Here is a 24,702-nt window from a genome sequence, read left to right as displayed (position 1 = left end):
ATAATTTGGCTATTGGTTGAAAGTGCTGCTATAAACATTGGGGTACAAGTGCCCCTATGCATCAGCACTCCTGTATCCCTTGGGTAAATTCCTAGCAGTGCTATTTCTGGGTCATAGGGTAGATCTATTTTTAATTTTTTGAGGAACCTCCACACTGTTTTCCAGAGCCGCTGCACCAGTTTGCATTCCCACCAACAGTACAAGAGGGTTCCCGTTTCTCCACATCCTCGCCAGCATCTATAGTCTCCTGATTTGTCCATTTTAGCCACTCTGACTGGCATGAGGTGGTATCTGAGTGTGGTTTTGATTTGTATTTCCCTGATGAGGAGCGACGTTGAGCATCTTTTCATGTGCCTGTTGGCCATCTGGATGTCTTCTTTTGAGAAGTGTCTATTCATGTCTTCTGCCCATTTCTTCACTGGATTGTTTTTCAGGTGTGGAGTTTGGTGAGTTCTTTATAGATTTTGGATACTGGCCTTTGTCCGATATGTCATTTGGAAATATCTTTTCCCATTCCGTTGGTTGCCTTTTAGTTTTGTTGATTGTTTCCTTTGCAGTGCAGAAGCTTTTTATCTTGATGAGGTCCTAATAGTTCATTTTGCTTTTAACACCCTTGACTTTGGGGATGTGTCAAGTAAGAAATTTCTGCGGCTGAGGTCAGAAAGGTTTTTTTCCTGCTTTCTCCTCTAGGGTTTTGATGGTTTCCTGTCTCACATTCAGGTCTTTCATCCATTTTGAGTTTATTTTTGTGAATGGTGTAAGAAAGTGGTCTGGCTTCATTCTTCTGTATGTTGCTTTCCAGTTCTCCCAGCACCATTTGTTAAAGAGACTGTCTTTTTTCCATTGGATATTCTTTCCTGCTTTGTCAAAGATTAGTTGGCCATACTTTTGTGGATCCAATTCTGGAGGCTCTACTCCATTCCATTGGTCTATGTGTCTGTTTTTGTGCCAATACCATGCTGTCTTGATGATTACAGCTTTGTAGTAGAGGCTAAAGTCTGATAGCAAGGCTTTTAAAGTCACACTTAGCAGGAGGGACAGGTAAAAGTGTATCCACGCCATCTTCTCCAAAGCAGAAGAAAGTTCTCCTTCATTATGGTTTTGATGGCAACATTTTAACTGCTGCCTGGCAATACAGCTCTAACATGGTTTTAAAATTGTAATAGCCCAGCCAGCAAATAAAATCAGAGCAAACTCTGAAGGTGGATAAAGACTGCCTGAGGTCAAAAGATAAAACACCTTTTCAGAGTGTTTGGTATCTTCAGGCTGGGTTGTCAGTGACAAATCTCTCTGGGATATGCATGGCCTTCAGGCCTTCACTCTGTGATAACCAGTGTGCGTTAAGAGATTTGAAGGCCCTGAATCAAGTTTGCAGATGAAGTTGGGAGAAGAGCAGACAGGATGATCATCCATTGTTGTAAATTTTAGGAAATTCACGTGAAGAGAAAATCCGGAGCATCGCCATGTAGCACCCCCTCCACTTTCCAAAAAAACCCAAACTCTCTCAAGGTATGTCGATTGAGATTTGCTAGGAAACCTGCACTTTAATTATTTAGCACCTTTGATTTTATGCCTGAAGACTTTTTTTGAGGGTACTCAGCCGATCTGGTGTGAATCCTACTTTGCCACTTCATCCCCTGCGTGCTCTTGGGCAACTTACTAATACCTCTCCACTTCTGTTACCTTATCTTTAAAACAAAATCATTGCACATTTCTTAAAGTTAGTGTGAGGATTTCATCAGATCTGTTAACTGTTTAAACAGTATCAGTAAACGTGAGCCATTAGTTACTGTGGCGGCAACAATAGTCACAGTAGTGTTATTATTACTGCTGAATAATGAGGGTGTTATAGGTAACGCTATTATAAGTATTTCTGTGGTGAGACACACGAGCTGGTCATTCACAGGGTCAGTTCTCTGTGGGCACGGAGGACTTCGTTTCTTCACCATTTTCTCCTGGAGAACATGGCTCTCTGAATAATAGGGTGTGTTTACATGGCAGTCCTACATTGAACACTTTTCAGTCTTCGCAGCAAAAGTGCCCACAGTAAGTGGACGTACTGTGGGTAAAGGCAGGTCCCACAGCGTGTCGTGGTGAAGTGTTCAGTTCTCTTCCAAGTAGCTTAGCTGTCACGCTGCCCCCCCCCCCACGACGCGAACAGGAGGACTGGCTTCTGCTGTATCATAATTCGAGATAACAGGAGCCTTATTTTTACTGTTTAAAAGGATTGTACTTTTTGTTCTTCTACCAACTGTTCTTGAAACTTTAAAATGCTTTCTCTTACTGGAGAGAAAAAAAAAAACACCATTGTAATTGGTTCTTTTCAAAAATCTAGTTGTATGTGGAAGCAGATTTTATAAAGCAGTATACATGGCCATTTGCTCACACCCTCAAGTAATTGGACTCTAGGGTTCCTTACAATTTATAAATGCTTCTTTTCTTTGCACATAATTTGGTTTAGCACCATCTGTAGTGCAGGTGACCCAACTCAGAATAGGCCATGTCTAAGAAAGATACTCTGATGGACTTAGCTGAAGTTTTCATGCCCTGTGGGTGTGTGGTCAGGGGATGGGAGGATTTTCAGGAGAATTAAGTAAGAAATTTCTGGAAAAAAAATAGTACATAGGTATAATAGAAGATTTCATGAAGACTATTGTTGTAGCCCTCTAATACTCTTGTTATTCACAATTATTAATAGAAATATCCTTTGTACTCAATATAAATAAGGTAGACGTAAGCCACTGAGACACATAGAGTTTTAAAGCCAATTCATACGTGAATAATTCCCAGCATCCTGATGTTGGCTAACATTGATTTTTATTTATCATTTTAACAAATTGTTGACTCTTGGGTTTTCAGACAGATACTTCAAATATTTTAAAAACAAAAAATCACATTATGGACAAAAGTACCTTAGTAAGATATTGGACATCTAAGCTTTTTTTCTGAGTATGGTCAATACACAATGTTAGGTTTGTTTCAGATGTACAACTTAGTGATGGGGCAAATTTATACGACGGTAGCTACCATCTGTACTATTCCATTACTCTTACAATATCACTGACTGTATTCCTTACACTCTGCCTTTTACTCCTATGATTTACTCATACCATGACTGGAGGCCTGTATCTTCCTCTCCCCTTCACCCATTTTGCCCAGCCTTTCACCCCCTGTCCCCTCTGGCAGCCTTCAGTTCTCTGTATTTATAGGTCTGATTCTGCTTTTTGTGTATTTATTCAAGTTTTAAAGATTCTATTTGTAAGTGAAATCATACGGTATTTCTCTTCCTCAGTCTGGCTTCTTTCATTTATCATAATAACCTCTAGGTCCATCCATGTTGTCTCAAATGGCACAATCTCACCCTTTTTTTAAGGTTGCATAATATACCACGTTTTCCTTATCCATTGGTCCATCAATACACACTTATATTGCCTCCATGTCTTGACTATTGTAAATTGTAAATAAGGCTGCAGTAAACACAAGGGTACCTATATCCTTTCGAACTGGTGTTTCATTTTCTGTGGGAAAATACCCGATAGTGGAATTACTGAGTCATATGGTCTTTCTGTTTTTAATTTTTTGAGGAACCTCCATACTGTTTTCCACAGTGGCTGTACCAATATCCATTCCCACCAACACTACACAAGGGTTCCTTTTCCTCCACCTCCTCTCCAGCGCTTGTTGTTTCTTGTCTTTTGGATTTTAGGCATTCAAACAGGTGTGAAGCGATATCTTATTGTGGCTTCTATTTGCATTTTCCTGATGATGAGTGATGTGGAGAATCTTTTCATGAACTCGTTGGCCATCTGTATGTCTTCTTGGAAAAATGTTTATTCAGGTTCTCTGCCTGTTTTTAAACCACACTGTTTAGGGGTTTTTTGGTGTTATTTTTATATTTTGGATGTTAATTAAATGCCTTGTTGGGTATATCATTTGCAAATATCTTCTTCCATTCAATATTTTGTCTTTTTGTTCTATTGATGGTTTCCTTTGTTTTACAAAAGCATTTTATTTTGATGTAGTCCCAGTAATTTACTTTTTAAAATATATTATTTTTTTTAATGATTATTTATTTATTTTTGAGAGAGAGAGAGCAGGGGAGGGGCAGAGAGAGAAGGAGAGAGAGAGAGAGTCCCAAGGAGGCTCCATGCTGTCAGCCAGCGCAGAACCCACTGCAGGACTCAAATTGATGAACCATGAGGTCATGACATGACCTGAGCTGAAATCAAGAGCCTGATACTTAACCAACTGAACCACCCAGACACCCCTCCCCCAATAGTTTATTTAGCTTTTGTTTCCCTTGCCTTAGGAGATATACCTAGAAAAATGTTGCTGTGGCCAATGGACACCAAGGCTTCTTACAGGTTAAATGTGCTTGGAGTTCCTAAATAGATTAAATGGATGAATAAAATGACATTGCACAGTAGATATTGGGGTTAACAACACATTGTAAATGTGCCACAGATCAGATACCAGGGTAAGCTGTTTGCAGTCTGCACCAGATGTGATATATGTAGATACTGACCTGTATTCACAGAAGTGTTCATGTGTACACTGACTATAAGGACTTAAATAAAGTCTTGTTTTTTGAATAATTTCTCTTCTTATTACTAAAATTATTGCAAGTATATGTAATTCTTTCAACTTCAAGGTATATTACTATTCACAGGATGGTATGTTTTAGGAATAAATGTTTTAGGAATAAACATTTTAAAGGTATTACTGTGGTAGCTATATTAGAGATAGTGTATGTAGGATGTAGAAAAACTAAGAGATAAGAAAAGGGTTTCTACTACCTAGATTTGCATTTTTAAGTTGAGATTTAATAGGATAAAACATTGGACACTGGTTATCAACTGACAGATTCTTATACGTCTATTTATATTTGAAATATAACCTCAAACTTGGGTACATTATCTCTGTAAAATCAAATCAGTCTCAGCAGTAGGAATAAGAACCAGAGATACTTGGGTTCATATCCCAGTTTCACCATTTTCTCACCATGAAACTTGGGATAAATATCTTAACCTTAGCAGATCTTAATGTAAAATGAAATTAATAGTGTTCACCCAACAAGGGTCTAGTAGGGAATGCATTTGATAATGTAATCAAACCTATACATAGTGCCATTCCATAAATTGATAGTGTTGTCATAATGTCTTTTTTAAATTTTATTAAGGTGTAGTTGACATTAAAAAAATGTACATGTTTAAAGTATACAATTTGATAAGTTTTGATATATATTATACTTGTAAACCATTATCACAATCAATATAATTGACATGTCCATCACTCTCAAAAGTTTCCTGGTACCCCTCTTTATTTCCTCCATCTTGCTTCTCCATTCTACCTCATCCCCAGGCAACCACTGACCTTTCTGTTAGTACAGATAAGTTTGCATTTCTGGGATTTTATGAACGGAATCATACATTACATAGTCACTGTTGTTTTTGCAGGGGAATGTGGCATTTTGACTTCCTTCCCTCAATATAATTATTTGAGTTTCACAATATCCTGACTACCATAGCTTTATAATTTTTGAAGTCAACTAGTGTAAGTCCTTCAACTTTATTCTTTTTGTAAGGTGTTGTGATTATTTCAAGTTCTTTGCATTTCCATATGAATTTTAAAATCAGCTTGTCACTTTCTAAAGGCCCACTGTGGTATTGATTGTGATTATACTGAATCTTTGTATCAATTCAATGAGAATCCATATCTGAACAATATTAAACCTCACAATCCATGAACATAGTATATCTTTGTATTTATTTAGGTGGTCTTTAATTTTTCTCATCAGTATTTTATGATTTTCAGTGTGCAGATCTTACCATATTTTTATCATATATATGACTAAGTACTTCTGTGTTTCAGTGGTATTATAGATTATGTTATGTTAAATTTCAGTTTCTGATGACTCATTTCTCATACATAGAAGTAAAATTGGTTTTGGTAAATTTATGATCCTGTATTCTCAGACATTGATTAATTCACTTAAGTAGTTATAGTGACTCTTACAGATTCAATAGCATTTTCTCTGTCCATTTTTTTATTCCTTTCCACTCTGTATGCCTTATTACTCATTCTTGCTTTATAGCACTGGCTAGAACCTTTAGTGCAGCATTGATAGAAGTAGTGAACTGTTTAAGCTTCTGAAAAGTCTTTGTTTTGTCTTTCTTTTTGAAAGATTTTTGGTGAATAAAAAGTTCTCTATTGATAGTTGTTTTTGTTCTTTCAGTACTCTAAAGGTGTTACTCCATGGTCTTCTAGCTTGTATTATTTCTTTTTTATTTTTTAATTTTATTTTTTAAAATTTACATCAAAATTAGTTAGCATATAGTGCAACAATTATTTCAGGAGTAGAATCCTTAATGCTCCTTACCCATTTAGCCCATTCCCCTTCCCACGCCCCCTCTAGTGACCCTCTGTTTGTTCTCCATATTTATGAGTCTCTTCTGTTTTGTTCCCCTCCCTGTTTTTTATATTATTTTAGTTTCCCTTCCCTTATGTTCATCTGTTTTGTCTCTTGAAGTCCTCATATGAGGGAAGTCATGATTTTTGTCTTTCTCTGACCAATTTCACTTAGCATAATACCCTCCAGTTCCATCCACATAGTTGCAAATGGCAAGATTTCATTCTTTTTGTTTGCCAAGTAATACTCCATTGTGTGTGTGTGTGTGTGTGTGTGTGTGTGTATGTGTATGTATGTATATATGTATGTGTGTATATATATATATATACATATATATATATACATACATACATATATATATATATACACACACCACATCTTCTTTATCTATTCATCCATCGATGGACATTTGGGCTGTTTCCATACTTTGGCTATTGTTGATAGTGCTGTTATAAACATTGGGGTGCATGTGTCCCTTCAAAACAGCACACCTGTATCCCTTAGATAAATATCTAGTAGTGCAATTGCTGGGTTGTAGGGTAGTTCTATTTTTAATTTTTTGAGGGACCTCCAGACTGTTTTGTAGACTAGCTGCACCAGTTTGCATTCCCACCAGCAGTGCAAAAGAGACCCTCTTTCTCCGCATCCTCGCCAACATCTGTTGTTGCCTGAGTTGTTAATGTTAGCCATGCTGACAGGTGTGAGGTGGTATCTCATTGTGGTTTTGATTTGTATTTTCCTGATGATGAGTGACGTTGAGCACTTTTTCATGTGTCGGTTGGCCATCTGGATGTCTTCTTTAGAGAAGTGTCTATTCATGTCTTTTGCCCGCTTCTTCACTGGATTATTTGTTTTTTTTGGTGTTGAGTTTGATCAGTTCTTTATAGATTTTGGATACTAACCTTGTATCTGATATGTTGTTTGCAAATATCTGCTCCCATTCTGTCAGTTGCCTTTTAGTCTTGCTGATTGTTTCCTTCTCTGTGCAGAAGCTTTTTATTTTGATGAGGTCCCAGTAGTTCATTTTTCCTTTTGTTTCCCTTGCCTCCAGTGATGTGTTGAGTAAGAAGTTGCAGTGGCCAAGGTCAAAGGTTTTTGTCTGCTTTCTCCTCAAGGATTTTGATGGATTCCTGTCTTACATTTAGGTCTTTCATCCATTTTGAGTTTATTTTTGTGTATGGTATAAGAAAGTGGTCCAGGTTCATTCATCTGCATGTCACTGTCCTATTTTCCCAGCACCACTTGCTGAAGACACTGTCTTTATTCCATTGGATATTCTTTCCTGCTTTGTCAGAGATTAGTTGGCCATACATTTGTGGGTCCATTTCTGGATTCTGTATTCTGTTCCATTGATCTCAGTGTCTGTTCTTGTGCCAGTACCATACTGTCTTGATTACAGCTTTCTAGTATAGCTTGAAGTCTGGGATTGTGATGCCTCCTGTCTTGGTTTTCTTTTTCAAGATTGCTTTGGCTATTCGGGGTCTTTTCTGTTTCTATACAAATTTTAGATTATTTTTTCTATCTCTGTGAAGAATGCTGGTGTTATTTTGATAGAGATCGCATTATATATGTAGATTGCTTTGGGTAGTATCGACATTTTAACAATATTTCTTCTTCCTATCCAGGAGCATGGAATATTTTTCCATTTTTTGGTGTCTTCCTCAATTTCTTTCATAAGCTTTCTATAGCTTTCAGTGTATAGATCTTTCACCTCTTTGGTTAAATTTATTCCTAGGTATTTTATTTGGTGCAATTTTAAATGGGATCGATTCCTTGATTTCTCTTTCTGTTGCTTCATTGTTGGTGTATAGGAATGCAGCCAATTTCTGTGCATTGATTTTATATCCTGCAACTTTGCTGAATTCACGGATCAGATCTAGTAGCAGTTTTTTGGTGGAATCTTTTGGGTTTTCCATATAGAGTATCATGTCATCTGCGAAGGGTGAAAGTTTGACCTCCTCCCAGCCGATTTGGATGCCTTTTATTTCTTTGTGTTGTCTGATTGCAGAGGCTAAGACTTCCAATACTGTGTTGAATAACAGTGGTGAGAGTGGACATCCCTGTCTTGTTCCTGACCTTAGGGGGAAAGCTCTCAGTTTTTCCCCATTGAGGATGTTATTAACTTTGGGTTGTTCATATATGGCTTTTATGATTTTGAGGTATGATCCTTCTGTCCCTACTTTCTTGAGGGTTTTTTTTAAGAAAGGATGTTGTATTTTGTCAAATGCTTTCTCTGCATCTATTGAGAGGATCATATGGTTCTTGTCCTTTCTTTTATTGATGTGATGAGTCACGTTAGTTGTTTTGTGGATATTGAACCAGTCCTGTATCCCAGGTATAAATCCCATTTGGTCATGGTGAATAATTTTTTTAATGTATTGTTGGATCTGGTTGGCTAATATCTTGTTGAGGATTTTTGCATCCATGTTCATCAGGGAAATTGGTCTACAGTTCTCCTTTTATTGGGGTCTCTGTCTGGTTTTGCAGTCAAGGTAATGTTGGCTTCATAGAATGTGTTTGGAATTTTTCCCTCCATTTCTATTTTTTGGAACAGCTTCAATAGAATAGGTGTTAACTCTTCCTTAAATGTTTGGTAGAATTCCCCTGGAAAGCCGTCTGGCCCTGGACTCTTGTTTTTTGACAGATTTTTGATGACTAATTCGATTTCCTTATTGGTTGTGGGTATGTTCTAATTTTCTATTTTTTCCTGTTTCAGTTTTGGTAGTGTATATGTTTCTAGGAATTTGTCCATTTCTTCCAGATTGCCCATTTTATTGGCATATAATTGCTCATAATATTCTCTTATTATTGTTTTTATTTCTGCTGTGTTGGTTATGATCTCTCCTCTTTCATTCTTGATTTTATTTATTTGCGTCCTTTTTCTTTTTGATCAAACTGGCTAGTCGTTTCTCAATTTTGTTAATTCTTTCAAAGAACCAGTTTCTGGTTTCATTGATCTGTTCTCTGTTTTTTTGGTTTCAATAGCATTAATTTCTGCTCTAATCTTTATTCTTTCCTGTCTTCTGCTGGTTTTGGGTTTTATTTGCCCTTCTTTTTCCAGCTCCTTAAGGCGTAAGGTTAGGTTGTGTATCTGAGATCTTTCTTCCTTCTTTAGAAAAGCCTGGATTGCTATATACTTTCCTCTTATGACTGCCTTTGCTGCATCCCAGAGGTTTTGGGTTGTGGTGTTATCATTTTCATTGGCTTCCATATACTTTTTAACTTCCTGTTTAACTGCTTGGTTAGTCCATTCATTGTTTAGTAGGATGTTCTTCAGTCTCCAAGTATTTGTTACTTTTCCAAATTTTTTCTTGTGGTTGATTTCAGGTTTCATAGCATTGTGGTCTGAATATGTACGGTATGATCTCGATCTTTTTGTACTTGCTAAGGGCTGATTTGTGTCCCAGTATATGGTCTATTCTGGTGAACGTTCCATGGGCACTGGAGAAGAATGTATATTCTTCTGCTTTAGGATGAAATATTCTGAATATATCTGTTAAGTCCATCTGGTCCAGTGTGTCATTCAAAGCCATGTTTCCTTGTTGATTTTTTTATTAGATGATCTGTCCATTGCTGTGAGTGTGGTGTTGAAGTCTCCTACTATTATGGTATTACTATCAATGAGTTTCTGTATGTTTGTGATAAATGGATTTATATATTTGGATGCTTTCACATTTGGTGCATAAATGTTTACAACTGTTATTTCTTCTTGGTGTGTAGACCCCTTGATTATGATATAATGCCCTTCTGCATCTCTTGATACAGTCTTTATTTTAAAGTCTAGTTTGTCTGCTATAAGTATGGCTACTCCAGCTTTCTTTTGTTGACCATTAGCATGATAGATGGTTCTCCAATACCTTACTTTGAATCTGAAGGTGTCTTTAGATCTAAAGTGGGTCTCTTGTAAACAGCATATAGATGGATCTTGTTTTCTTAACCATTCTGTTACCCTATGTCTTTTGATTGGAGCATTGAGTCCATTGATGTTTACAGTGAGTACTGAAAGATATGACTTTATGTATGTACGTATGTATGTATTTATATATTCATCTTTTCTCCCCTCAGAGAGTGCCCCTTAAAATTTCTTGCAGGGATGGTTTAGTGGTCACAAACTCCTTTAATTTTTGTTTGTCTTGGAAACTTTTTATCTCTCCTTCTGTTTTGAATGACAGCCTTACTGGATAAAGAATTCTTGGCTGCATATTTTTCTGATTCAGCACATTGAATATATCCTGCCACTCCTTTCTGGCCTGCCAAGTTTCTGTGGATAGGTCTGGTGCAGACCTGATCTGTCTTCCCTTGTAGGTTAAGGACTTTTTTTCCCTTGCTGCTTTCATGATTTTCTCCTTGCCTTAGTATTTTGTGAATTTGACTATATGCCTTGTTGATGGTCGGTTTTTGTTGAATCTAATGGGTTTTTGTTGAATCTCTGTGCTTCCTGGATTTTGATGTCTGTGCCTTTCCCCACGTTAGGAAAGTTTTCCACTATGATTTGCTCACATAACACTTCTACCCCTATTTCTCTCTCTTCCTCTTCTGGGACCCCTATGATTCTGATTGTTCCCTTTTAAAGAGTCACTGATTTCTCTAATTCTTAAATCGTGCTCTTTTGCCTTAATCTCCCTCTTTTCTTGTGCTTCATTATTCTCCGTAAGTTTGTCCTCTGTATCGCTGATTCTCTGTTCTGCCTCATCTATTCTTGCTGCTGTGGCATCCATTCGTGATTGCAGCTCAGTTATAGCATTTTTTATTTCATCCTGACTAGTTTTTACTTGTTTTATTTCTGCAGAAAGGGATTCTAATCTATTTTCGACTCCAGCTAGTATTCTTATTATCATGATTCTAAATTCTGGTTCAGACATCTTGCTTGTATCTGTGTTGGTTAAATGCCTGGATGGCGTTTCTTCCTGCCCTTTCTTTTTGAGTGAATTCCTTCATTCATCATTTTGAAGGGAGAAAAGGAATGAAGTAGAAAAAATTAAAATTAAAAAAAATTAAAATTTAAAAAATATTAAAATTAAAAAATTAAAAATACACACACAAAAAATCAAATAAATAATGCTAGATCCTAGGTGTGTTTTGGTCTGGGTGTTGAAAGTGGCTTGATAGATTAGAGAAAAAAGGGGGAGAAAAAAGAAAAAAAAAGAAATCATTTAAAAATTTGAAAAAATGAATAATACACTGAAGTATTATAACTAAAATGTAAACTGAAGTAAACTAAAATGTAAACTAAAAGTAAGGTAGAATTTGAAAAAAGTTACACAAAAGTACAGAATATAGTAGAAAAAATTAAAAATATTTTTAATAAAAATTTAAAAAATGAATTTTTTCTCTTTCCTTATTCAAGAAAAAGAAAAGAAACAGAAAAGAGAAAAAAGAAAAAGAAAAAAAGGAAATTGTTTGAAATTTGAAAAAGTGAATACACTGAAGTAGACTAAAATAAATGATGGAAGTAAAATAGAATTTGAAAAAAATTACACAAAAGTAAAAAATATTGTAAAATGTTCTTAATAACAATTGAAAATAAGAATGAATTTTTTCTCTTTCTGTATTCAAGAAAAAAAGTGAAAAAGAGAAAAAAGAAAAAAGGAAGAAACAAAGAGAATTGAACACATGGACCTGCTAACAGATTGAAATACGACTGAAATTACTGTTTTTCCCTAGAAGTCAGACTATGAAGGGCTTTATTGTCCATAAACTAAGCAGGCAGTGAGACTTGTGTTCTTGAAGAGCTAGGTTGGCCCAGTTGGGCAGGACTTAGTGTAATGGCTCCGTTCTTCACTAGATGGCACTGCTAGCCTACTGGGGTGGAGTGTTGTGGCCCTCGTAGGTGTGTATGTGCATGCGTGGGAGTGGTGAAAATGGCGTCACCCAGCTACCTAGTCTCTAGTATCAGAACTCTGTTCTCCCCAATCAGCAATCGCCCACCGATCCTTTGTCTTCAGCTTTCATCCACTCCCCACTTTTACTCTGTCCGTGACCAAGCCCTAGGTAGGACCTCTCTCCTAAGTTTTGTCTCAGATGCGGCTGTTTTCCCTGGCACCTTACTTCTGAGGGACTGTGGCTTTGACCCGTTCCAACCCTCCGCAGAGGGTCTTACCGGGCAATGGCCGAATGCCGGCTGCACCCAGGAACATTCGTGGGACCATGCTGCTGCCGGTGCCCCGAGACTGCACCCAGGTGCCAGCTGCCCCAGAAAAAGTTCACGAGATAGTTAAGCAGCAGTGTTTCAAGGATTATGGAAAATCACAACCCACATCTGGCACCAGGCTTCACCCTTAATGACCTTGTTCCAGCACCAGCGAATGTGGCCATTTTCTGGGGTCTGCTGGGACCAGGTGGCCTCAACAGTCTCTACCAAAGTTCCTTCCAGCAGTGGAACTGCTTTTCCCCGTGTGGCCCAAGAACCTCCTGGACCCCGCTCTGCTCCTGGGGGTTTGCCCTTCCCACCAGAGCACTGCCAGGTATCAAACTGCAGAGTTGCAGACTCTGCACTCCCCTTGTTTACAGTCTTAATGGAATTTAAACCCTCTCTTTCTCCTTTCTCCATTTTTAGTTTAGTCCCTGCGGCTGTTTCCAATTTTTTACTTTTTCTCCAGCTGCTTTTGGGGAGCTTTTCCCATATTCCCCCCTGTCCGCATCTCCATCCTCTCTCCACCTGCAAAGCAGCTCCCTGCCCTCTGTGGTTTCTCTCTCCCCATGTTCACCTCTCTGCGCCGCGTACTGCTGAGTTCTGTGGTTCAGGTTGTGCAGATTGTTATGCTAATCCTCAGATCAGTTTTGTAGGTGTGCAGGATGGTTTAGTGTTGGTCTGGCTGTAATTCATGGACGCAAGACACACAGAAAACTTCCATGCTGTTCCGCCGTCTTGGTTCCCTCCTAGCTTGTATTATTTCTAAAGAGATTTATCTCATCCCTATCTTTGTTTCTCTATATATAACGTGTCTTTTTTTCACTGACTGTTGTTAAGATTTTCTCTTTATCCCTGGCTATCAGCAGTTTTATTATAATTTACTTTTGTGTATTTTCTTTCATGTTTCTTGTGAATAGGAACTATTGACCTTTTTTGATACATAGGTTTATAGTTTTCATAGAATCTGAAAATTTTCACCTTTATTCTTCAATTACTTTTTCTACTCTCTCCTCTTTGAGATCTGCAATTACATATATATTATGCTACTGGAAGTTATCCTATAGTTCACTGATGCTTTTTCTTTTTTGTTGTTGTGGGTTTTTTTTTTTTATTTTTTTTAAATGTTTTTATTTATATCGAAGGAGAGAGGCGGGGTGGGGAGGAGCAGAGAGGGAGACACAGAATCCAATGCAGGCTCCAGTCTCTGAACTGTCAGCACAGAGCCCGATGCGGGGCTTAAACTCACGAACTGTGAGATCATGACCTGAGCCAAGGTCGGACGCTTAACCGACTGAGCCACCCAGGCACCCCTGTTGTAGTTTTACTTTTGGAGAATTTCTAATTCAAGTTCAGTAATCTTACCCTCTGCAAATGTCTAATCTGCCAGTGGTCCTATTAAGTAAATTTTCATGTCACACATTATAGTCTTCATCTCTAGAAGTTCAATTTGAATCTATTTGATATCTTTCATGTCTGAAATTAACATGTTCAAACTTTACTCTAGTTTCCTGAGTATATAGAATATAGTAACAATAACTATTTTAATGCCCTTTACTGTTAATTCTGTTATTTATGTTTTATCTGGATCTGTTTTATTGATTTTTTTTCTCCTCATTTGCATCATTATTTTCCTGCTATTTATTTATATGCTTGGTAATTTTTCTTGAATGCCAGAGATTGTGAATTTTATGCTTTTGAAAAGTGGATTTTTTTTAATTCCTAAAAATAGCTTTGAATGTTGCTTTAGCATGAGGTTAAATTTCTTAGGAACTGTTTGATTATTTAACACCTTGCTTATGAACTTCTTTAGGTAGGATCAGAGCAGCATTTATTCTAGGAGTAATTTTTCCCTGCCACTGAGAAAAGATCATTTTTAGTATTCTAATTGATTCCCTAATAATGGCGAGGTTTTTCCAGTCTTGCTGGTGAAAAAAGGCACTATTCCCAGCCCTTTATGAGCACCAGATACTGTTCTCTCAGTCCTTTGGGATATTTTCCTAGCTTTGGGTTGTTTCCTCACACACATGCACTAAAATACTAATCATTGTGCCCCTGAATTTTCTATTTCTTGTGTTAAGTACCAAGAATGTCTTTGTTCATTAACAAAGTATTATATTGTGCTTAGAAGATAGATTTCTGCTAGCCCTTACTAGTTAGTTTCTTAAATATTTGCCCTAATAAGCATGCAGGAATAATTATCTGTCATACTTGTGTGTGATAATTATTTATTCTCATGCAAGAAGCCGGCCTGCATCTTTGGCCACCCTGTGCTGTCATTAAGTAGCATCCTCAGGCCTCCCATGGCAGATGGTAGGGATATGTTTGACTGTCCTGGCTTAGCTGCCTCTGTTGGAAAATCCCAATTTCTGAGAGGTTTTAGTCTCTAATTTTATATGTGAGCCTATAGTCTCTTTCCATGTAAACACACACACGCACACACACACACCAATTCCCAATTAAGGTACATTTTTATAAATTTAGAGTCATTACTGACTGCCACACCTGTTGTGTTCATTGTGTTTTAAATGTTATTGTTCTCATTAAAAGTAGATCATTTTTTGCTGAGCAAAAAAGGTTGCATCAAAGCACAGATACTTTAAATCAGATTTACTTTGGGAAATGCAAGTGATAGCAATTTTATGGATGCTACTTTTTTCATTATTAATTTTTAAAAATTGACTTTTTAGGAGTCAATCACATAGCACCCAAGCAACAAAGAATTACAAACTATTTTTATTTTTTATTTTTTTTAATGACAAACTATTTTTAAAAGGAGTTTGGAACCAACATTGTAATGTATGGCTTTTTTATACCCTGAAAATCAGCAGACCAGCACTCAGATGAGTTGGAAGAGATTATGTGAATCCAAAAATGAGCATGAAGTTACTGGAAGAGCTTTGGAGTCAGAAAGATGTAGAGATAAGTCTAGCTCTTTCACTTTTTAGTGATGTGACTTTGGACAAGTCTTTTAGCCCACTGAACCTACAATTTATCTTCTTTGAATAAATATTATACCCCCTCATAGCATTGATAATGAGGTTCAAATGACAATGAGTGAAGGTATAGTAAATTCTCAGTAAATGGCCTTGCCTTTTTTAAGTGTGTGAGGTTGGTTTCCTAGTGAAAAGCTTCCACCCAAGTTAAAAAAAAAAAAAAAAATCTCCCAATTTGAAAATGCATGTATACCAAGTAAAGGGTATTCATCAGAGGGAGAAATTTTGACCATAATATTATGGTTAGTTTAGATTAAAAAGACTTCACAGAGTGACTTTAGATCCTCATGGGTTTTTAAAAAAAAACACTTAAAAAGTGTTCTATTTGAGGGCAGTTCAAGGTAAGTTACTGATGTTCATTTTTGCTCTCATTAAAAATTATGTTGTTGTTGTTTTTTTCTTTACATTAGGGTGAGTTTGTTGCTTGTCTCCTGTCCCTATTACGACAAATGACAGATAGACATTATCAACAACTTCTTGATAGTTTCAATACAAAGGAAGAGTTAAGGGTAAGTGACACTTTTTTAAAAAAATTTCCTGTATCATTTTAGCTTTCCTTGTTCACATTCATCATTGTTCAAATAGTTCCTTGACAGTTGTTTTACCTGTTTCTGTTAAATCTATGCTATTTTTTCTCACCTTCATCCACATGTCTATCTTGGCTCTTTAAGATTTTCAACTACTCAAGCAAAGCAAATTAACTTTTATTTTATACAAGGACATAGGCTTTGAAATACCTGTCAGCAAAATCCAGTAAACTAGAAACACAATCACAGACCTAATGAGACAAAAGCAAATAGAGTAACTCTAGTTAGGTAGACTTAGGAATATTGGCCTTATAGATGATAAGGAAGAATATATAAACCTATTATCTGATTTCATCACTCTAAAACCACAATGAGGAGTTCTGACTAGAGAAGCAGAGTTGTGTTTGATATTCTCTATGAGCTACAGTCTAATCACTATGCTGTGCTAGTGTGACAGGCTGACATTCAATAGAAAATATTGATGCCAGGTTTATAAAAATTCACACTTTGCTGAGATTTATGGAACTTCAATACTTCCATCATGGTGTTCACTAAAAGCTTAGAAGTTGATTGTCCTCAGTTGGAGGAATGACCTGTCATCTGTTCTTATTTACTTTTATCTCTCTTCCGTCTCTTGAGTTTTCCAGGCATCTTCATAGGTAAGCCATCATAATGGAAGGAGTACTGATACGCCAGGTGGTGGAGAATTAGAGGACCATAGAACAGTCGCGCTGCAACGTTGGCGTGACCAGAAGCCTTCGCAGCACCTCAGGGGGAGATTTGTAGATTTTTAAAATATATATCATGCACAGGAATCATTTACCTTTGATTTTTAACTGCCTGGAAGATGTTGCATGACCTCAGAAAAATCCTTTAGTTACCTTGCAGCAGATGACAGGCTGAATCATGAAACAAAGAGAATAGATTTGGGCAGATGTAATCTTTCTAGCAGTCAGTCACTTGGCATATACCTGTGCCTAACAATCTGTTTTTCATGATTACTTTCAGTCTTGAGTTTAGAATTAAAAACAGATAAAGGACTTTAGATGATACCCACTCTAGATACAGAAATCCATGTGGCTAAAAAGGAAGATAATTGTGCAGTTATTAACATTCTTCAGAAGTTGAGTATGTAGCACTATTAAGGAGCTATTAGGCTTTACATAAGAGGTCTATGACTTCATGTTTCAAACTTTCACATAAGAAAGGATACTTACTTTTACAGAGCCTAGGAATTAAAAAAATAGCCGAGAAGCATGCATTGAAAACCATGGTGAATTTAATCTAGGTATTGAGTTTTATGCCTTATTATTCACATTAATAACAATAGAGCAAATGGAAGTAATGAATAAAGTATTTTATATGGCCTTTCCTCATTTCAGTCATCTACACACCTTTTCAGAATTTCCTACTTCAAAATTAACTAGGCCTTCAGGCCAGGAAAATTATTTCATGCTCTTAATTACTTCATCTGTCCTTCAAGAAATACTGATTGAAAAATTCAGGCATGCTAAGCCCTACTAGTTTTATTATGTAGCCAGGAACAAATTGTCCAGTCCCTGTAGGGGGAGAAATCAGGCAGGTAATAGACATTGACCCCACAGTGCTCCAGAGCATCTAGGAATTCCTGCCAGGCCAAACTCATGACATGAGGAAAAGTCCCCAAGGGAGCTCTCAGCTGAGAGCTAAGAGATGAGTAAGAGTGTGCTGTACCTGTCTTTGGTTAGATCTCTCACCTAAAGTGTCCCCAGAATGTGCTGACATAGCATACTCCCTGCGCTCACAGTTATTCAAATCTGGAATGCTTTAGTTTATTTGTTTGGGTGAATCCCAACCCCTAGCCACTAGATTATAAGCTCCTTGGTGTCTGAAGCTTTGACTGGTTCACTGCTGTATCCTCAGATCCCAGAACATGCTCACCACATTTTAGGCACTCAAGAAACATGTGTTGATTGTCTGATAGAATATAGACTATGAGGAAGAGAGGTGTAAGATACAGTGCTCTGAGAATGTGTGTGGACTTTATGTTGAGGACATCTGGAAGCTGTGGAGGGTTTTAAGAAAGAAAGGAGAGCCATGATCCCATTTCAGTTAAGAAAAACCTGCTTGGTTGCACTATTGAAAATGAATTAGCCAAAGACAAACAGGAAGCAGAACTGTGTAAAGTATCTGAGGCAGAATAGTCTGTGCTAGTGATGACTGTGGCCTGAAAGAGAGGTGATCATGATGGTAGATTCTAGAGTCATTTAGGAAGTTCAGTTGACAGGTGTTGGTAACTGATTTCATAAAAAATAAAAAAATAAAAAATAAAAAAATAAAAAAAAAGATGAAGGAGTGAGAAGAGGTGAAGGAGAGAGAAGAGTTGAAGATGAATCCCAGGCTCTCTGACAACAGGCCAGATGTAGGTGCCACTCACTGCATGGGGAACCAAGGAGGTATGGGTGTACAGGTTTGGGAGCAAACATAAATTCAGTTTCAGCTTGAGTTTGGTCACTTGAGGGACATTAAAATGAATGTCTTATAAACAGTGTCTGAAGTTCAAGAGACAGAGCTAGGCTGCAGTTGTAGATTTGGGAATTATCAGCTAGTGAATAGTAATTGATAGGGAAGTAAATGTGAACACAGAAGAAGAGTGTAGAGCATGTAATTGAAGAGCTCTAAATAGAATCCTAAGCATGAAGGGGGGAGAAGTGGTGAACAGTACTGGCTACTGCAGGGTGGTGAGGCGGGATCATAAAAGGGTCTGTTCCTATTGTTGATGAACTTGATGAGCAATTTCAATACAGTGGTGAGGGTGGAAACCAAGCTGTCATGAATTGCAGAATGAAAAAATGAAAAAGATACAGTAGATGCATGCCATGTTTCAAGAAAGGGAGGACAGGTGTGTACTAAAGGGGAACTTGGATGTCGTAGAAATATTTATTTTGGAGGAAACTTAAGCATGTTTGAATATGGATGATTAGAGCTGGTGGAGGAGAAGCTGAAGACATAAGGAAGAAGTGCAAGGGTGGTGAGGTTCCCCGCAAAGGCAGCAGGAGGGGACAGAAGTATCTGTGACTAGGAGGAAGATCACCTTTCCAGTGTAAGAATGAAAGGGGAGTAACTGGAGTGAAGGCAAGCTAAAAGTCATTTTTTTTATTATTTTTTTTTTTTACTAAAGGCTAATTAGTCATCCGGTTTTAATCTGCATTTTAAAAGTTCAGATGTCACCTTTTAACAGATTTTTCTTGTTCTCTGTTTTCTTAAAACCCAAATATCCCTGGGGCGCCTGGGTGGCTCAGTCGGTTGAGCGTCCAACTTCGGCTCAGGTCATGATCTCACAGCTTGTGGGTTCGAGCCCCGCGTCGGGCTCTGTGCTGACTGCTCAGAGCCTGGAGCCTGTTTCAGATTCTGTGTCCCCCTCTCTCTCTGACCCTTCCCCGTTCATGCTCTATCTCTCTCTGTCTCAAAAATAAATAAAAAACGTTAAAAAAAATTAAAAAAAAAAAAACAAACCCAAATATCCCTATTTATGCTACTGAAATCTAAATTACAAGATCTTTTAAAAATAGTAATACTGGTCCACTGTCCCTTATGCAAAGTCCTTAATATTAAGTGCATTTTAGAAATTAGAATCTTTTGACATTTCAGAAAGGTAATCTATATGGTGCACATACTATATATGGGCATAGCCACTCTAATCAAAAATCTTAATATTTGTGCAGTTAAAAAATATTCACTCCAGGTGAGGTTAAATAAAGACTGAATAGTTCAGGTCAGGTTTTGCTGCCAAATGGATTATCACCAACATTTTAGACCACTTTGAGCTTTGGCTATTGTGGTAAAGAGCTGAGAACCTCAAACGGTAAACATTTATATAATTGTAAATCTTAGTACATGCAAGGTACTGTTCTAAAAGGTTGATTAATATTAACTCCCTGAATCCTCAGAAGAACCCCCTGAGGTTGGCACTATTACTATTTTATTACAAATGACAGTTACTTGATTCAACAAACATATATTGAGCACAGTGGCTAGACATTAGGGATATCAAGACGAGCAAAACAGTCTTTGCTAGTCTTAATGCTTTCATGTTATTAACAGCATCTAAATCATTAAGTTATAATTGAGTGGGATGTATATAAACAACAGTGATGATGGCTGATATTACCTCCTCACCACCACCCCCACTGCTATGGGCCAGATGCAGCGCTAAAGACTTTTCCTACAGTGCCTCATTTTACTCCCTGCCAACCAACCCCCAAACTCCTCCCCCTGCCCCACCCCCACCAAGGAAGTAACTGAGAGGGCCTGGAATTCTATTAACATGTGAGCTCTTGTTCACGCAGCTCAACTCACCTTTTCCCTAAACTCGAATGACATTTGTTAGAAACCAAAATCTTCACTATTAAATTGCATAAAATTTCATTTGTCCACTCTTTAAAAGTAATAAGGCAATTCCAGTCATGGAGATGAAAGGCCAAGTTAATGGAAAGAGTTATTTGAGGGTTTTGTATCTACCTTTAGATTAGAAATGGAATATATAATACATAAGGGAGGGCAGAGCTTAGTAAAGTGATAGTCAATGGAAAATTATAACTGCTATTGGGATTAGACAGGAAGAATCCCATTTAACCTACTAGTTAAAAGTGATCAAAGTATATGTCTGTCTCCCTTCCACATACATGTTTTCTGATCCCCAGAGGGAGCTATTGTTAACACATAAGGTTGTATCCTCATAGATTATTTTTTATGGTATATACACACGTATTTTTAATGGAATATAGCATTCATAGTAGTTGCACTTTTCCACATAGTAATATGTCCTGAACATTATAGAGCTTGTTACATCTTTTATTCTTCTGAATCTCATTGTATGGATGCTAAATAATGTAATCATTCCCCTTTTGTTGGGTGTTCAGGATGTTTCTGATTTTTGCCAATGGAAAGGGTATAGTGGTGAACATCATGATAACACATCTCTCTGTGCTTGTGGCCTTATTGCTGCAGAATAAATTCCTGAAGTAGAACTGCGATATGTGCACTTTAAATCTTCATTAATACTGACAGATTAGATGTTGAAACATTCAGGTTAACATTTTTGTTGTTCTTTATCCCTAGCATCACTGCTTTTTTTTCTTTACTCTTATCAATTCAAAGAAAGATTTGGCCTAGCATTTCACAGTGGTTCTCTAAATGAAAACAAATTTGAAAGTATGTAGTTCTCGTATTTACTAAGACTATTGGTGTTTTTACTCCATTCTTGCTTGAAGAATCAGGACCTCTCCAGGGTGATTCTTGGGGTAGCTTCTGACATTTTGAACAGTATGCCATTTCTTCTCCTTGGTCCTCGGGTGCTATGTGTGAGTGGTGTAAGTAACAATGTCAAGAGAACTGTGTAGGACCAAGGACCCAAGGACTGGTACTCTGCATTATTTAGTTCTTTCCTTTTGTAGAATGGCATTATTTTAGAAATGAACAAAAGCAAGACAAGGAAGTGATTAGGGTTTTTTTTTTCCTCCTTCTGTAGTCAGTAACGTTTTATTATACACCCACCTTCTACTGAGGGCTAAAGTTTTGTCCATATCCATGGTATTTCTGGTACATAGAGAGCAGTGAGTTTCCTGTTCTTTGTTGATTATGACTTTTCAAATAGAACTGTGGGGATCCTGCTTAAATGTGATATTATACATGTTCTGGAAGTTAAGTACAGCACTATTAAAACCTTTCATTGTCTCTCATATACTGGCCCACTAGCTTTCCAAAATTATATCTGATCACATCACAGTCCAACTTTAAAGCCCTGAGGACTTCACATTCCCTGTGGGACAAGACCCAGTCTTTGCCAACATCATCCCTGTCTTCGGTCTACCTTACATTCTCAGTATCCTCTACCCTCTACTCTCTTCCAAACACATCTCACTCTAGCCACTTAAAATTACTTGGGTTTAATTCCTCCGAATCTTTTTCTTTTTCTTTTCTTTTCTTTTTTTTTTTTTTTTAATCTACCTGAAATGCCTATTCCACCACTACTCATTTGCATTACTTAATTTGTACCCCTATTAATCCCTTCCCTGATTTTGACTCATTCTGTAAAATCCAGCCTAGGAATCTCTTTCTTTATGAAGCATTCACAGAATACAGTGCCCACCACCCCCTCTTCATGATAACATCCAACATTGCCTTGTAATTGTTGTCTCCTTGACTCCTTGATGACTGTGCTCTGTGAGAATAGACACCATGTCTTTGTGTCCTAAGCACAGAGCCTGGAATATTATATCTTTGTTCGTTGAAACAACCCTCTCAGTAAATGTCTGCATACCTCACAAACCATCTTTTTCCATATGATTATTTCAGCTTATAGTCTTTATTATAGAAAAATAATTCTATAGCTCTTGAAGACTGAAGACCACTTGGGAGTTATTTTTACATAATGTGCTTATTCAACTTTAAGGGTATAAATTTCACTGTGATAATGATTATTAATACCCTTTATTTGAATTCAAACTCCATATCAAGGGTGTTACACATTTGAAATTTGTGGCAAATTTTTAAAATAATATTCGACTCTACTTTAAATCATAAGTAAAGGAAATGTGTTCCTAGAAGGCTCTGTCCCTGTTCATTGCTTTTGACACAAGGAGACTGTGTGCTGGTCTATCTACCTGGTGATGCTTTATTTTCTTGAGTTCTTAATTCACGTTTCATGGTCTCAGAGTTCTGTCTCCTGTCTCTCACTAATTCTGTTTCGTGAACTTGATTTCTATCCTGTGCTGTTCACATACCACAGTCTTATGTGTAAACACAAAACAATTTTTTGTATGACACAGTCAGAAAATGAATGTAAAATACATTTAATCTTCTCCCACATCTGCATAAAATACATTTAATTCTTCTCCCACATCTGCATGAGACCCCTAAGAGCCTTCTCATCGCCCTCAGGGTAAACTTCCATGTTCCTTACCATGAAGAAAGAATGAGATTTATTTACCTTTTATTTATCTTTCTTCTATTTGTTTATCTTTGATTGGTCCCTATCTATCATCTGTCTGTCAGCTTTTGATTTTTCCCTTCTTATCTTTCACCCCCATTTCTTGCCACTCCCCACTACAGTCCAGACAGCCCTGTGTTGTCTCTTGCCTTTCAAGCTTGGTGCTCTTCCCTCTACCTGGACTACTTGGTCCTCACACTTCCCCCATTGATAGCGCACACGTGTTGTCTGTGTGGTTTTTAGATACACATTCATCCCTCCCACCAAACCGTAAGCTCCATGAAGGCGGGTGTCACATTCAGCTGATTGTGGTATGGCATATCGCAGGCCCTCCGGAACTACTCTTGCATGAATCAATAACAGAATGTATCTTACCCCACTAGGTGTAACCCAGCATCTAACACAGTGCCTGGTGCTTTAGAAAGCACCCAATATTTATGGATGAATAAATGTTAGTGATAATTTTGAAAATCACAAAAAATTGCTCTTGCTTTCTTGTCTTTTGAGAATGGAACTTTTTATCATTTTGGTTTTCATATGAACTTCCTTTCTTAAACCTCTTGCACTGCAGAAAATGTGCTTCTGTAACATACCACCTCCCTGTTTCTTTTTTTTTATTTGAACCTTGATTTGAATAAAACGGGCAATGCATTTAAGTTACCATGTTGTGCTATTTGAAGTAAACAAAAAGAAACTGCTCCCAGGCTACCAATTTTCAAACAGTGGCATATGAAACCCTTATTTCTTGCTATCCAAACAGGAATATTATTGTACCAATGTTCTTTTTTTAAATTATGGGAAAGATCTGTTAGTTATTGTCATGTGTGCAAAATAACTTCATATATCTATGCAAAAGTACTTATTCTGTGAAATGATCAGAGCTGAAAAGTATTTAGGGAAATACCGCTGTATTTGGGGAGAGCAGGCAGGAGGGTGGTGTCAAAGAATCTAGCGTTCAGATGTTAGTGCTTTTAGTACTGGGACTGAGTTTGAAATGATACCTGTTACGTGGCAGTTGACAATAAATACTTACTGAACTAAATTACATGTAAGTGCTACAGTGGAAGGTATTTGTGTTACCATCTGATGAAACATTAGCCTACAATTTAGAAATAAGGAAACATTTTTGTCTATTATATGAATAGATAAGTGATCATATTAACTTTTTTAAATCACCCCTAACCACAAGGGACCTTAAAGGTCCCACATTTTCCAAGGATGAGAACTCACTCCCAGGCAGATCAAATAAATTGCCAACGTCATTGAGTTAGTTTGTTGCAGATCCAGGATTAAAATCTAGATTTTCTGATTGTTAATGTAATGTTCTTGTATTTTTATTGTAAGATTTCCACAATGAATGTTTTTGGCTCTATGAAGGTAGGTGAAGCTTGCGTGGATACCATAGAGAGCTATTTGAGATGCCAAAAAGTTCTCTCAGGGCAAGTAAAGATTTCTGTCAATACATGAGCATTGACACAATGTCACCTGCTGCCACACTTTTTATTTTGTGAGATAACCGGGAACCAGAAAATGAGATGGCACAGAAACAGGCTGTCTCTCCCCAGCTCCTATATCTGGAATAACTTTCCCTTCGTCCCCAGCACTGCGAAAGAAGAACAACCAAAGTTGCCAGCCCAGGAGGTAGATACCCTGCCTCCTGTAGCCACTTT

General features: G+C 37.3%; 1 protein-coding gene across 4 annotated transcripts in view; it reads left to right on the top strand.

The window, feature by feature from the left end:
• DOCK4 (dedicator of cytokinesis 4) overlaps positions 1 to 24,702 on the top strand; it is a 430,872-nt gene that overhangs the window by 322,582 nt on the left and 83,588 nt on the right. For all 4 annotated transcript variants that reach the window (XM_053897288.1, XM_053897289.1, XM_053897290.1 and 1 more), the window contains exon 26: positions 15,946 to 16,044. In XM_053897288.1, coding sequence (XP_053753263.1) covers positions 15,946 to 16,044 — 99 coding nt within the window. The remainder of the gene's footprint in view (positions 1 to 15,945; positions 16,045 to 24,702) is intronic.

The sequence above is a fragment of the Panthera pardus genome, unplaced genomic scaffold, assembly GCF_024362965.1.
Source record: "Panthera pardus isolate Hobbes unplaced genomic scaffold, ASM2436296v1 HiC_scaffold_8, whole genome shotgun sequence".
Taxonomy (NCBI): domain Eukaryota; kingdom Metazoa; phylum Chordata; class Mammalia; order Carnivora; family Felidae; genus Panthera; species Panthera pardus.
This window is presented reverse-complemented; position numbering and strand designations above follow the sequence as displayed.